The sequence below is a fragment of the Rhinoderma darwinii genome, chromosome 5 (assembly GCF_050947455.1).
Source record: "Rhinoderma darwinii isolate aRhiDar2 chromosome 5, aRhiDar2.hap1, whole genome shotgun sequence".
Taxonomy (NCBI): domain Eukaryota; kingdom Metazoa; phylum Chordata; class Amphibia; order Anura; family Rhinodermatidae; genus Rhinoderma; species Rhinoderma darwinii.
The window spans coordinates 151,581,138-151,597,165 of NC_134691.1; the positions used below are offsets into that span (position 1 = coordinate 151,581,138).

The following is a 16,028-nucleotide window of genomic DNA, read 5'->3' on the forward strand; positions in this document are numbered from 1 at the left end:
CCATTAAAATGAACCATTCTGCAAAACGTCAAAATGGAACTGCTCATTAGATGCTGCATAATTTTCTCATTTCACACGTTTTCCAAGATCTTCAGACACCCAAGTTGAATATCAAGTAGGACATGTAAAAAGAGATTATCACTTTGAATATATATATATTTTTTTTATTTTCCTTTTTTGCACTGCAGGAACTCTGGGAATTATAAAAATATATTCTTCACATCCACCTGTTCATTATCCATACTGCATTTAATGGGTTAAATAAACATATAGATTGTTATAAATTGTGTGTGTATATATATATATATATATATATATCCACACACACATACACACTATATATGTATTGCTTGCTCAGATTAGAATTCAGGTTCTCTTGTAGTACCTGAGCCCTTGGGTGTAGGATCTCATGTCACCTAGCAATCTGACCATCGTTGATATGCTAATCAGCTATTTAGGTTTGGTGGTTAGAAGCAAGGGAAATAAAGGAAACTTTCCACCATTAGAGGGAGATCTCAGTGCACCAAAGCATTGCACCAGCATTGCTCACTCTCTCTGTACAGCACATAGGGGCTCTAGACTTTTGTGGGGACAAGGAAGAAGAAGAAATCCTCTTCCAAAAAGCCCATGAAAATGCTGTGGAAACTAACGGATAATATCAAATATGAAGAGTGTGAGGTAAGGAGTAGTGTTCTGAACATTACTATAACACACAAGTACACTGTGCACAGCAGTGGTCTAAACAGCTTGGGGTTTCATGTACTGTCTGCATGATGGACTTTCCAACTAGCTCCCTATACAGTTTGCATCAGTGCATATAAAGATCTATTACATGTATATAGGTACATCATTATTATCAGCAATTGTCTACACTACATTATACTATTGGCAATAAACTGTAGCGAATGCGCCTACATGAGAAAAGCAGTTCATAATTTCTAATTGTGTATAATTCATAGTAGTATTCCTTCAGTTTTTGTAGTGTTATTACATACCATGGTGTGTTTTTTTTTTAATGTTAACTAAATAATTTTATAATATTTTACTATTGAACATTTGCATTCTATATCATATAACAACAACAATAATAACAATAATAATAATAATAATAATAATAATAATTGTGCGGGTTCTATTATAAAATTACAAGTGGAGAGTTTCACCATATGTCTGGTGTTGTGGTGCATACAAAGGCACACAAACGTGTGAGTACAAAGGCACAATGCTGGCACATGGATCATTGTCTTGTTATGACTTGCAGGGCTCTGTGCTACTTTTGTAAAGATTCCCCAAGTGGTTGGGTCAGTTGTGGGGATAGACATATAGGCTCACTTTTATTTTTATTTTTTTAGGATTGCCTTTAACATTTTATTTATATTTATATTTTATTTTGCTATGATGTCCACCATGCACTATAATGAAGGTGATTTGAGTATACAGTTGTGATTTTGCGGCAATGATTAGGAGAGCAGTAATAATGCCGGGTGAAGGTGGCATGAGGCTCCGCATGTGCCAGCTTGTAGAGCCGGGAGAGCAGCAGCCATGGTGGAGAACAGGCTGTAGTTTGGAGATTAAAGCTGTATTTTGTTAGGTGTGCATAGCTGTGTAGGAACATGCAGGCTCTGGATGACTGTTGTTATTCTAACCCCAGCCAGCTAAGAGCTCTATAGAGTTGACTATGTCATATTTTGGAGGAGTTGTTTGCTGGAGTTGCAAAGCCAGTCGGACTGGTTTGGAGTTGGAGTTCGAGTCAGGATCGGGCGGAAGGTCGGCAGCTATAGAGCCGGGCCAAGCCGTGCTGGACCGGGACTGTCCACCGATGACCAGGACTAGCGCACCTTGACCGCTGAGGAAGGGGGCAAATCTGCACAAGGGGCTCCCAGGATTTCGGCACTGGAGAAGTACAGGAAACCAGAAGTCTCCAGCAGAAGAACAAAGTTCCACAGGCGCCTTCCGGGACATGCATGCTGCCACAAGCCCGGGACTGCTGCTGCCTCCTGCAGGACTGTCGCCCCCCCTTGTCTAAGACCCTCATCTGAACACTGCCGTGGATGCCTCAGCATAAAAGAAGCTTTCTCTACTAAATAAAAGAAAAGTATAATAAAAAACTGAGGGAAGACTTGTGGATGTGCCTGCCTTGACTGGCCCTGCTGAGACTATTTGTTGGAGTGCTGTGGAAGCTGTGGTTGTTGTGGTTGGAGCCCATCGGGCTATGGATCAGGTTCAGAGGACAAGAGATCATCCGGGCCCCTCGGATCCAGACATGAAAAGCAAAGGGCTGGAGAGCACTGAGAACATTCCTAGCAGCAAGAGGAGGACATCGGAGCTGCCCATGGCTTATCCAGGATATTCCCAGGATTCCCAGGTGCCAATTCCCTTTATTCCCCCCATCCCTCCTTCCCTGTCACACTCATTCACTTTTCATGCCCTGCAACCTTTAAAATGTCCCCCCTATCCTGTGATTCGCCAGCCCCCCTCCCCTCTCCTTCCCTCACTCCCTCACTGGTGTCTCTCCCTCTTTTCCTCCCCCTCCACTTCTGATTAGATACACTGATTCTTCATTCAATGGACGTCATTTAGAACAGGGTTCTGCCTTGAGTTGCTTCCTCGGTTCACGCTCGATTTCCAGCCATTCTTCCTTTATTAAGTATTGCTGTAATATTAATAGTCATGAATATCTGCTGCTATTAGGGCTTGGATGGGAACAGGCTGCATCTCTTATAGGAAACCCAGCAGAAGCTTTACACACAAGTCCACGAAGGATTAACGAAGAGACAATAATACAGAGAAACTTTGCATTTGCCATTTCTGCCTTCTTCACATGAAGAATCGTTCGCAGATCTGATGGATTATGGTCTTTGGTCGGCGCCCGATTTTCGTCGTCGTTATGATTTTCTAGTAGCGATATACTAGGGCTGGCGAGTTTCTCTCTGCTCTTCTGGTTCCACTCTTGTGCATTTTTCCTTTTTCTCTATTGATTTGTATCAGTAGCAGCACTCATGTTAGTGCACAGTTTTTCCGCTATGGTGAGTTTACCGAAATATTGTTGTTTTACTATTACAATTTGAACATTTTTTTGTTGCTGTATTTTTTGTTGCTGTATATATATTTATATATATATATATATACTAGATGTTCCATCCAATTCCGTCTAGTCCTGCATTCAAACCTCCATTGTGCAGCTCCTATGATTTGTATTACCGCTATTACTGACATGTGATTTTATCTCATACATCCTGTGCTTTCTCCCTGATCAAATGACTCCTTAATATTATAAAACATGCATATATATAATCTCTCGGTCCCCGGTTAAACGTAAACATATGCTTGCATGGGGCATGTGCTTTTATTTAATGCATACTTTCCTTACATAGCTTCTCGATTGGGAAAATGCCATTTTTGTTTAATTCCTGTATTGTTATTTTTATTATATGTCATGGGTTATTATATGTTATGATTTGCAAACGTTAGAATACCCCTTACAGCAATATTATTATTATTATTATTATTATTATTATTATTATTATTTTTAGAAGTAGTAGTAAAAATATTTGTTCACTCAGATAATAATCAGTAAGTATTAATATTATTAGTATATTATTACAAGGCCTTTATTTGATTCTTAAATTATATTTTGCTTTTGTTTAAGATATTTTGAGGGCAGACGTTTGTTGTAAATATAAATTAACTATATATAATAATAAATGTATAGGGCATAGATATATTGTACGATATTAAAAGTTCCAGCAATTGTACCTTTTTATGTCTATTTGTCATATTAATTGTCCTGTTTTTGTTCTGTGTAGGATCGTCACGACGGTACCAGTAATGGGACAGGCAGGTTACCCCAGCTGGGGACAGTGGGCCAGTCCCCCTATGCCAGTGCTCCCCCACTTTCCCATACCCCCAATACTGACTTTCAACCTCCATATTTCCCTCCACCATACCAGCCCATATATTCACAGTCACAAGATCCATATTCTCACGTTAATGATCCATATAGCCTCAATTCCCTCCATGCTCAACCACAACCTCAGCACCCAGGGTGGCCAGGACAGAGGCAAAGCCAGGAGACCAGCCTATTGCACACACATCGGGGACTGCCACATCAGCTGTCCGGCCTGGACCCACGCAGGGATTACAGGCGACACGAAGAGCTACTACATGGGCCTCATGGGCTAGGCTCAGGAATTGGCGATATCTCCATCCACTCCATACCTCATGTAATAGAAGATGTCTCGGTAAGACTTTGTTTTATGTTTCTACCCACTCATAACCAAGCCCTTACCCTTATGTACACAATGGACCTCAATAGATGTGTCATCCTAGTGCAAACACCCTCCTGTACAGCTGTGCAGCTAGTTGAAATGGTGAATGAAGGCAATCAGTTCTAAAATGAAAGCTCTGCCTAGGATGGATGTGTTCTGTAATAAATAATCTGTCCTTTATAATTAAGGAAGCTATTTAATACAATCCATCCCTATACCTGCAGCTGCAAAGACATAACAAATGAAACTGATCTCTATTCTAATTCTCCTTCTCAGTATATCATTAAAGAGACCCCATCAGGTCCACCGATTCAGCCACTATTGAATTACAAATAACAATAAACTATTTCTCTGCAGTTTGCTTATTAATAGTTACCAATAAAATGGTTTACAATTAAACCCGACATTAATCATATAATACAAGAGGAAACTCCTACCCAATTTTACCCTTGATTCGTCCTCTTGCATTTTGTTGCAGAAAAGCAGACTGATAATAATAATAATAATAATAATAATCTGTCGGCAGGACGTTCCTCATTATAGAAAATACTTCCAAAAATCTGGGATTAGACACTGCTGTGAAATAAGTGATGACAGATTAACGATTACAGTCTCAGGTTGCAGGGTTATGGTGGTGGGTAGATACTTTGGAAAGACGGAATGCCCTTTAAATGCTTTGTTGTGTAGTTGTGATGTATTTTGTGTTGGATTTGTATCATAAGTAATGTGCTCTTTTTAGATTTATATGTCTTTATAAATATATGTGTGTGTGGGTGTGCGTGTGTTGTATAAATGTATATATATATATATATATATATATATATATATATATATATATATATATATATATATATATATATATATATATATATATATATATATATATATATACTTATTAATATGTATTATATGTTTATACATATTCATTTTTATTTAGCCTGTACAATGCTGAAATTCATGCATTAAGATAAAGATATATATGATATATGAGATGGATAAAGATAGATAGATAGATAGATAGATAGATGAGATAGATAGATAGATAGATAGATAGACAGACAGACAGACAGACAGACAGACAGACAGACAGACAGACAGACAGACAGACAGACAGACAGACAGATAGATAGATAGATAGATAGATAGATAGATAGATAGATAGATAGATAGATAGATAGATAGATAGATAGATAGATAGATAGATATGGGATTGCTAGAACTATACAAATCTTTGTATTCCATTTTCTATTACTCTTACAATTGTTCCAATGAATTAATCCATGTGTATATAGTATTGTACACTAATGTCACACCTCAATAGACCTGGGCTTTTATTTAGGCTGAAGTTGTTTTCGTTATTATTTGCTCAGTGTTAATAACTATAAATGGCTACAACTGTAAATAAATCCAGTACACAATCATAATCAAATTCATACAGTAAAACTATGCCTGTATCAGATTGGTACAAGTTAAATGAAGGTTCATTTAGGGTATCAGCTAATGTCAATAATTTTGAAAATGGTCTATCAGCCCGCTAGTCCATGCCTTGAGTCATCTAGCATAAAGGGATCATATTTCCCCACATAGTTAAATGTGTAGTAGTCATTTCTGAACATTTCTCTATTTAATTCTACTTAAATGCAGGAGCACTTTAGGCAAGTTACAAATGAGAGCATTGAGTATAATAAAAGTCGCAATAAAGCAACGCAGTCCCATCCACCCGGAATCATTGAGATCAGGCACAATTAACAGGAGCATAAATCCACCATCGAATGGAAAATGTTATCATCACCATTATTGCTGGACGATGACTAACGAATAATGGGGAGAACTCAAGTATTTGCCGAATCTTGTGGGTCAGAACCACAGCCAAGGCGAACACTGCCATTGTCACTATCCCTATGTTTAGATTTTATATGATGTATTTAAGACACACACAATATTTACAAATGAAATGAATTTATGCGGGGTTGTGTAACACTATATTTACTGATGCATATATGGGGGTTGGTGTAACACAATATTTACAAATCAAATTAATATATGGGGGGGTTGTGTTACACACAATATTTACAAATGAATATATGAGGGGTTGTGTAACACAATATTTACAAATCAAATGAATATATGGGAGGTTGTGTAACACACAATATTTACAAATCAAATTAATATATGGGGGTTGTGTGGAGCAAATATGCCAGTGCTGCCAGGGAGCCTGATCACTCAACTCTTTATACATTAGGAACGCCACATTTTACGGTTCCACAGCCATTTCTGTTGATCTCTCCTAATCTTGCATCGGTTGGAAGCATATTTCCGCTTTCATTAAGAATATGAGGGCTGGTTTAGCTTTAGTGAATTAAGCACACACACACACACACACACACACACACACACACACACACACACACACACACACACACACACACACACACACACACATATATTTATATATATATATATATATATATATATATATATATATATATATATATATATATATATATATATATATATATATATATATATATATATATATATATATTTCAGATAGTGCCATCTAAAACAGTTACGGTATGTTATTATTAACATGTATGGCTATAGAGAATAGTAGCAGAGCTGAGTTCATAATATCGAGCTTGTATTTAGTTTGCATTTTTGTGCCCCGATGTTAATGGTAATAACAGTCATGAAAAACAACATATATTGTGATATCATGGTATATAAATATATAAATAAACTCTGCTCTGCCAAATGACCAAATTGACAAAACTCATCTATCTATCTATCTATCTATCTATCTATCTATCTATCTATCTATCTATCTATCTATCTATCTATCTATCTATCTATCTATCTATCTATCTATCTATCTATCTATCTATCTATCTATCTATCTATCTATCATCTATTATTTTACTTTGTATTATTAAATGTATTCACATAATTTTCCTGTCACAGCAGTGTTTTGCAATTGTTGTGCCTGGTGATAACTCCTTTCTGACATAGAACCTGAGCTTTTCCCCTGGTCTTGTTATGACAGTGCATTAAAACATTTGTGTATTTTGTGTTGCAGCACGTAGAAGACCCAGGTATCAACATCCCAGATCAGACTGTAATTAAGAAAGGTAGGCGATTTTCTTGTGCATTCCTTACAAGTCTCTACAGGCTTTTCTTTCCATGCTCAAAACTGCCAAGCTTCATCCTCAAGTATTCCTAGCTTGTGTGACTGATATATTTAAGTATGTGCTTCTCTGTTGAGGAATATGTGTTTAATATTTACTCTTTACTTACACATGTGGTTATTGCATGCTTGCTATTGCTCTTGGCTGTATACGATAGTATGTAGTATATACAGATGTAGCAGAGCTGTATTCGTCAACTATGCAGAGCTGATTTAGTATTTGGCATATCAAGATGTATTTTTTTTATCTGTGTTTTATTCATAGGAATTTATTTGATGCATAAAAGTAACAGTTCAATGGTAAATTCAACTCTGCAACATCTGATCTATCTATCTATCTATCTATCTATCTATCTATCTCTCTCTCTCTCTCTCTCTCTCTCTCTCTCTCTATCTATCTATCTATCTATCTATCTATCTATCTATCTATCTATCTATCTATCTATCTATCACAATAATTTTAGAATAAATGTTATAAAAGGCTATGACTGGGTATAGGTTTTCTGATGAATGAAGCATATTTCGCCCAAGAAAATAGAATTACTTTATTAAGTAAACACATTACATTTCTAGCAGGAAACCAAACGTCTTCAGGTTTTTTTGTCCCACTCTTATTTCTTCCTCCAGTGTAAGTTGATCTAGCTGAGTTGCTCTTTCCAAGTCAACATGATAATTGGCTCTTCTATTAGTAATCTCAAGAGTTCGTTTAGCTCCTATTGTCTCTATTAGCCTCCCCAGAGCTATTAATGTCACAAGTGATCTATCCAGAGCCCCCATACGTCTGACTCTCCCCAACAAATGAAATGCACAGGCCATCCATACCCACATGATTAGAGCTGCCGTCATAATAACAGGGTGCACTGTGTCTGGCCATAATGCATTCAGTTCTAGGGTATACACAGAATTATGGAAACGATTCATGTATTTATTGCATTTGTTTTGGAGGACTGAAGTGCTGGCTGTTATTATCTACGTGCACATTTACATTGTAATGACTGTGTGTTTGACTTTTTTTTTTTAGCCTTGTCCTAAAATACATCAGAATTATGGATTCAAATCTAGATAATTGCTATGAACACAGTGTAAATTGCGTGTGTAATCTTGAATAATGTAGAAAGATGGATATAATGTAGAAAGAAGTGAGAATGGGAATATAATCTTGGATTATTTATCTAGATTAATATCATGTTGTATAATATATAAAATGCATATTATATATACACACGTTAGCAAAAAAAATATATAGATTTAACTGAAGTTCAAATAATTGTAATTTCCACAATGTTAATTCCTGGGCCTATATTTAATGGATTTAGGAAAGCAATCCATAAAGTAGTGAAGGATATTTTGTTTTGCCACAGATTGTATGCTGTATATACAGAATAGGGAATATTTTACCTGCATTGTCAAGTGCTGTGATAGATGCATGAATATGTATGCAAGTGAAGAATCATAATATAGACTCAAAATGCAGTAACCCGGTGGGTTGGTTGAGGTTGTGTGGGGTGTATTATACTAGGGAACTATCTAACTTTAATCGGTAATTAAATCAGACAGGCTTTCCCTCATAGACAATGTGCATCAGGACTGCCACTTTCTGCCTCACTGTGGCGCTTATGCTCCTCTCTGCTTCTCTCTCTATCTGTCTGCCTGCGGTATTAACCCTCATCACTGCCAAGTTAGTTAACCCTGAGCACTGCTGTATGGGCTACATCTTTAAGTATATCCCCTTCCATTCATTTGATCATATGTATCATATCAATCGTGTGACCATGGTGACTTTACATCTGCAGTAATCTAGTAGTAATGTCCTAAATGGTGTAAAACCCCATTTAATAATCTTAGTTAATAGGGACACCATAAAATAAATTTCTCCATTTGTGGAATTGAATGCAATTTATTGTTCCCTGTAAACAACCATTAAGAAGGCTGTTACTTCTTATTGATGGACAGTCCAGAAAACAATGATGCCCCCACGATTATTACTTTATTTCATATATCCCCAGTATTAGCACTTCTACTTTAGGATTAGTGGTCCTTTAATAGTGACTATGATTATAATGCACATGAGTGGTACTAGTATCTGTGCTTATAATTTATATAAGATACTACATTGTAGAGATGCCCCCAGAACCCATGCGTGTTTGAGCCCAGGCCTTTTAGTTTCCTGGCATCATTGTCATTATTCTCTTTTCAGGGCCTGTCTCATTGTCTAAACACAATAACCATGCAGTATCGTCCCTCTCTCTCAACAAAGACAATCTCTTCGGTGGAGTAGTGAATCCGAATGAAGTTTTCTGCTCAGTTCCTGGACGACTGTCTCTTCTAAGCTCAACATCAAAGTACAAGGTGACAGTGGCAGAAGTACAGAGAAGGTTGTCCCCGCCCGAGTGCCTCAATGCTTCTCTACTGGGTGGAGTGCTCAGGAGGTGAGACACTTTTATATTCACTGAGACTTTATTTATAGCATGGATGATCATCATTCTGGGATATCAGAGGGTTAAATGATCAGAATGTCAGTGGGTGATGGGTAAACGGTAAAGGGGTCTGTGTTATTAGGGGTAAGTGTTATTACTGACCAGTCCATATGCAAGGTGACATAAAAAACTTTAGACTCCACATGCAATCACTGAAAACACTATATAACTTTTTGCATAAAGGCAGCAATACCTTTTGAGGTTGACTTCTGTGAGCTGCCTGCATGCTCAGGCTCATCTCCAGGTAGCTACATAATAGCCTCCTCAGTCAGTCCAGGCTGTGCTATGGTCATCGTGTTTACCATAAGGGCTTGCAGGTTCATTCAGTGTCACATTGCATCTGGCTGAGCATGTAAGGACATGGTGGGGGAGAACATGTGGGGTGAGATATAGCAGGGGACATGGAGAGAAAAACAATTCATGGAACAGGTTATAAAAATATTTGCTTCCCTAGCCCATTCACTAAATGTCCCATATACATTGCATCCCCTAATGCCACAATTATTGACAAGCCAGAATTGTTATATGGAAGAAAATAGACTTCAAATAGAAATACTTCTTAATGTCATGAAAGACCCTCTGATAATATTGTATCTATCATGTATAATATGTGTCAAGCAACCATTGTTCATATACTGCTGGTAAGGAAATGAATGTGCGATTAATTGGTGAAGGTTTTTTTAATTGAATTCATTATATGTAATATTAATTGTATTTCAATATTTAATAAATATAAGACACGCTTGTCAGTTGTCAGTTCTAATTGGCAGATTCCAGGTTTGCACAATGGAAAATAGCATTAAAGGGGAAATGAAGTTACTATTTTGCATTCCTGAACTTTATGGTAAATGGTTGGTTATAGCTCATCATTCCATCACTGGTAATTACACTATAGATTCACAGTTATGCCATTTAATGCTTATGGACAGAGCTGATTTGGATGTAATTAGATTTTTGATTAGCTGCAAGTCATAAACACTGACTGACTCCTGGTTACTATCAGAGGGGGCATGTGTCCTATGTATACTTCATGTTTGTCCCTACACACCAGCCCCATTCCCCTTACATTATAGATATAGCAACCTTCATCACCCTTATTTCTTGTATCCTCAAGTCTAACGATGTATAAGTCTATGGTTTTCTTTTCCTTGAAATACAGAAGTACAGAAGTAATTTGATTCTTCTGATGCCCTTTCGAGATGTCCTAGACACTGAGCCTAATACCATGTTCTGAGTCTACACCCCATAACTATGAGACCATTCATGTGTTTCTGTAAATTACATGAATGAGAATGTAAGGAGTCTTCATTTCCCTGGGTCAGAATAGGTCACTTTTTTGAGCAATGATGATCTTGGTCTGCAGCCATGTCAACACATTCCTCTTCCCAGCACACCAATTAGATTGTGCTTTTGCATTTTGCAACCTATCTGAAAGTTTTCTGTGTTGAAGGGTTGGGGAGAAGCCCTCCTAAGACAGAGATAGTGATGTGGATGTATTTTACATATAAAAATTTGTGGAATATTGTCACTAAAATATAACATATATTCCACAACAGGTCAAAAACTGTCAACCCATATTCAAATAAAGATTCCTTTATCATATTATTTATTACATTGTGTTTTATATGATCATTTATATTAGTATTGTTTGCTATATTTATGTAATAATTGTTACATTCTTCACAGGGCAAAATCAAAAAATGGCGGCCGATCACTGAGAGAAAAATTAGATAAAATAGGATTAAACCTTCCAGCTGGGAGGCGTAAAGCTGCTAATGTCACATTGCTCACATCCTTAGTGGAGGGTAAGTAGCCTGATGTTTCTCGAGCAGTAGTAAAAAAATACTAATCGTTCTTGATTGTCTCCATTTTGTGCTCTTAGAAGAATTAAGAGAATGCCATTTCAATATGATAATAGTAAAATACCTAAACCCAAAGTTCTTTCCACTCAAAACAATGCAGTAAATCATTTAAGCTGGTCTGCCATCTGCATTGGAGAAGTGCCTGACCAGGACTTCCTGAATTACATGACCTATGCCAGAGGGCAACATTATACTGCGTGGATCTAAGGGACTCACTGCTGCTTCTCATTTATGCCTTACCTTCTAATCCAAGGAACTGTGCCCCCCCCCCCTTCATCCCCACTAATATACTTGCATGCATTATAGAATCACTGCTGCACATTTGGTGTAAAAACTGTGCTGGGCTAAATTCATCCATCTCATCAGATTTGAATCAGCCGTGCAAAAGTCGCGACAGCGTTTATGAATTTATATACATATATATATATATATATATATATATATATATATATATATATATATATATATATATATATATATATATATATATATATATATATATATATATATATATATACATATATATATATACGTACATACATAGAGGGAGAGATATCTCCCTCTCTTTATATATATATATATATATACATAAAAATTAAAATAAAAAGTATAAATGATTATAGAATGTATACATAGTGGTCGACAAGCTGTCGTCATGAGGAGGCACTTTGTGATGATGATGATGATGATGATGGCTAGTACTGTATTGTGGAAGATCTGCTCGATCTTTGTGGAAAGAAGCTCTTTGAAGCGCTAATTGGCGCATGCGTTCTTCCGGAGTGCAGCTAATAGCAGGAAACCCTGCAGTAAAATCCAACTGCTTCAGGAAATTAAAACCAAAGATCTGAAAATCAACAGAACAGACAGACTCGGTGCACTGACCCCGAATCTCTCAGCTAATCGTCCAGGATATAGAAAATAAGAGCATTGTAAACTAGAGACACTCACAATTGAGTCAATAATGTGAATATTCCTTCTGTTAAGAATGACAGCAGAGTAGATCTGGATTGTCAGCTCATATGGCAAAGCCTTATTTGTAGCCTGTTATATATATAAAACAGTCTTTTATGTTTAGAGTAGGGAGTGATATTTATAGCAATTATTCAATCAGATAATTTCAGATTTACGGTTCAAATATTCTCAACTTAAAGGAACAGTCCATCTCTCAACATAGCTTACAATTAGGACTACTAAAGTTACTACAAATTAGTATGAAGGTTATCATAGCGGGAGTGTGACTTGTAGCATTTCACATTGAAGAACACTATAAACACTGTAGTAAGTTTCTCCCCCCACACACACTATTTCACTCCCTATTATTATTATTATTGTAATTTGTTACTTATGAAATGGATCTGCCTAATTTATTCTATTTCCTGCATCCCTCTAGGTGAAGCTGTCCATCTAGCCAGAGATTTTGGTTATGTCTGTGAAACAGAATTTCCTGCCAAAGCAGTGGCCGAATATGTCAACAGACAACACTCAGACCCCAATGAGCAAGTGACCAGGAAAAATATGTTACTAGCCACAAAGTAAGTGATTTGTATATGTGTAAATACACAACCTCGACTAACCAGATGTCATGAAACTTGCAGTTGTAAAGAAGTTAGTGTACCTGCCTATGAACTAAAGTTTATGGTTGGTAAATTCTATTTCCCCAAATTTCTAACCCCCAGCATCAGCAACAGCTGGAGTTCCCAAGTTTACCCACCTTTGACCTAAACTAAAAACAATGTAATGAACATTTTGCAGTATCCCGAGTTAATAATTTGCTAGAAGTAAATTGCTACCAACATGAAAAGAATTAAGGACCTCATTGAAATACTTATCTAATTAACCGGAAATGAGATGGAAAAGGACAGCCTTATGTATACAGCTATAGTCTAGTATGCTTATCAATGTAATGTATTGCAATAATAGACCACCAATAAGTAGTTTACAGATAATCATAATGTACCTGGTACAGCTTTCTGGACTGAGGAGCTTGCAATCCATTTTCATAGGGTGTACTTATTTCCACTGTTGTCAATTCACCTGCAATAAAATAGCCCTCAGCATTGGAGCTCCTTTGACTTTTTGTGGCTGTAGCTGGAAAGCATGATGAGACTTCAAGCTGTAGTTTTGCTTCTGTGTAAAATATTTTATGAAATGCAGAACGTCTCTATAATTAACAAATAAAGGAATCTATAGGGGTCTGCATTGTACATGTGTTCTGCATTTCTTATGGACCACTGGTGCCCCAGGAAGCCTTTAGTAACATCCCCATATTCGCTGTATGTGTCATAAGGTTACTCATTCTCCCAGGGACTTTTCGGGTTACACCAGGAAATGAATGGAAGATGTGTTTAGTTATGGTGCTTGTGGGGTTTACAGACTTGAATGGATTAAATCAAATGTGTTATCCACAATGGAAATTGCTATCACGTGGCAAGTCTAGTCTCCCATGCTTGATCATGCTTATTAACTCATTGCATACCATAAATTCTCTGAAGGTGCTTCCATGTCTGCAGTGAATTCATCATGACTGTGTTGTACACAGTAAAACAGTATAATATGAAGGGAAGCTAACCTCTGTTGTATTGCCTTGCAGGCAGATATGTAAAGAATTCACAGATTTATTGTCACAGGACAGATCCCCCTTGGGTAACTCTAGACCATCTCCAATTCTAGAGCCAGGTATCCAAAGCTGCCTGACACACTTCAACCTCATCTCTCATGGATTTGGCAGTCCAGCAGTATGTGCAGCCATCACTGCCCTACAGAATTATCTCACTGAGGCACTGAAAGCAATGGACAAAATGTACCTCAATAATAACAACCCAAATAGCCACACAGACAACAGCAAAGGGGGTGACAAAGATGAAAAGCACAGGAAGTGACCCATCCCCCATATCATTTATACCCCCTGACCATCCTTATGTGTTGGCCTCCTGCCCACTGGGGCAAAGAGAAGAAGACCTATTGCCATCCCTACCCCGGAAAAGGAAGGCTTCTGCTCAGCCACCGAAACGTTGTCCATTCGTTTTATTGTCTCGTTTGGATTATTGATGGAACAGGAATTGGAGCCAGGAAAAGTTTTGTCTTTTGTGTTTGGACATTTTGTAAGAAAACTTTTTTTTTTTAAGAAACAATTTCTTGTTAAATATATATCTATATATATGAGAGTCATCGAACTGATCACCACCTTCCCTTACGCTGATGCTTCTTCAGTTGAGATTGTAGCCCTAGTAACAAAGGCTGCGGATGACATTATCAGTATTGTAAATAAACTTGAGCACAAAACATTGCAGTTCCATGTCGTGTCTTCAGGTTGTACCTTTCCCCTCTTAAAGGTAAATGCCAACACGTTGAACTTTGTGTTTGGACACAGATCATGGTCACTCTATAAGGGAATCAGTGTTTCTGTATATATTTATTTATCTGTAATTTAATGGGGATTGTAAATATGGTGAGTCTGTTAAAAGAAACTCTTTTTTAATTTATCTGGTGATCTCGTTTACCTATTGTTTAGTGGGTTTTTCAATTTCCCTTTTAGTTCATGTGATTCTTGGTACTTATTTAGAAAGCAGAACTTTGGGTTTCTTTCTATGGAATTCCTCCTTTTTAGCCCTGTTGTAGCATGTTAAGACGACAATGAAGCAGCAGAACAAATAAAAAATAAAATGGATTTTATATATGATTAGTATTATAATAAGTCTTTTCATTTCCTGAAAGTCAAAGAGAATTCTCAATATTTGGACATTGTTTAATTCACTAGTGTTTTATTTATAAGAGTAAATGAGGGATAACTGTCTATCTATAGTGTGAAGAGCAATACATAAGTGCTATACTGTATATTGGGTTCCATTGTGTACAGAGGACTGCACAAGTGATGGGGCAGCAAGGATCTCACTGAACATAGTGATTCCGTTCCCCCACCTCTAGCAATGTATTCAAGTTTTTATTGTTGACCAGGTGAATAAATATTTGATACGCTTTATGTCGATTCTTTTATTCAGTGGCTGTCTTTACCCAGGCGTATTTTTGTCCTTGGCAGTATTTTTTATTCAGTATGGTTACAGTAATTGAGTTTAACTCTCCCTTGACAATTGCTCCCTGCAATAAGCAGCTGAACCCATTGTTTCCCTCAAGTATAATAAAAACTTACTTTCAACTCTGAGCTCAGTGTAGGGAATCATTTTGATATTTCTAGTAGAACGAGACACTGATAATAACGATTATAGTGAGTTCAACAACA

The 16,028-nt window shown here is 37.0% G+C and overlaps 1 protein-coding gene across 2 annotated transcripts; it reads left to right on the plus strand.

Annotated features, from left to right (window-relative positions):
- Positions 1 to 583: 583 nt before the first annotated feature.
- On the plus strand, positions 584 to 15,738 carry TFAP2A (transcription factor AP-2 alpha). Of its 2 annotated transcripts, none has more exons than XM_075828436.1 (7): positions 584 to 678; positions 3,807 to 4,241; positions 7,345 to 7,396; positions 9,650 to 9,881; positions 11,616 to 11,734; positions 13,182 to 13,323; positions 14,382 to 15,738. In XM_075828436.1, exons 1-7 carry the CDS (start codon positions 628 to 630, stop codon positions 14,668 to 14,670), a joined length of 1,320 nt encoding a protein of 439 aa, XP_075684551.1. In that variant the 5' UTR covers positions 584 to 627; the 3' UTR covers positions 14,671 to 15,738. The 2 variants fall into 2 exon arrangements, with proteins under 2 accessions (XP_075684551.1, XP_075684550.1); XM_075828435.1 differs by lacking the exon at positions 584 to 678 and adding an exon at positions 2,598 to 3,026.
- Positions 15,739 to 16,028: the final 290 nt, after the last annotated feature.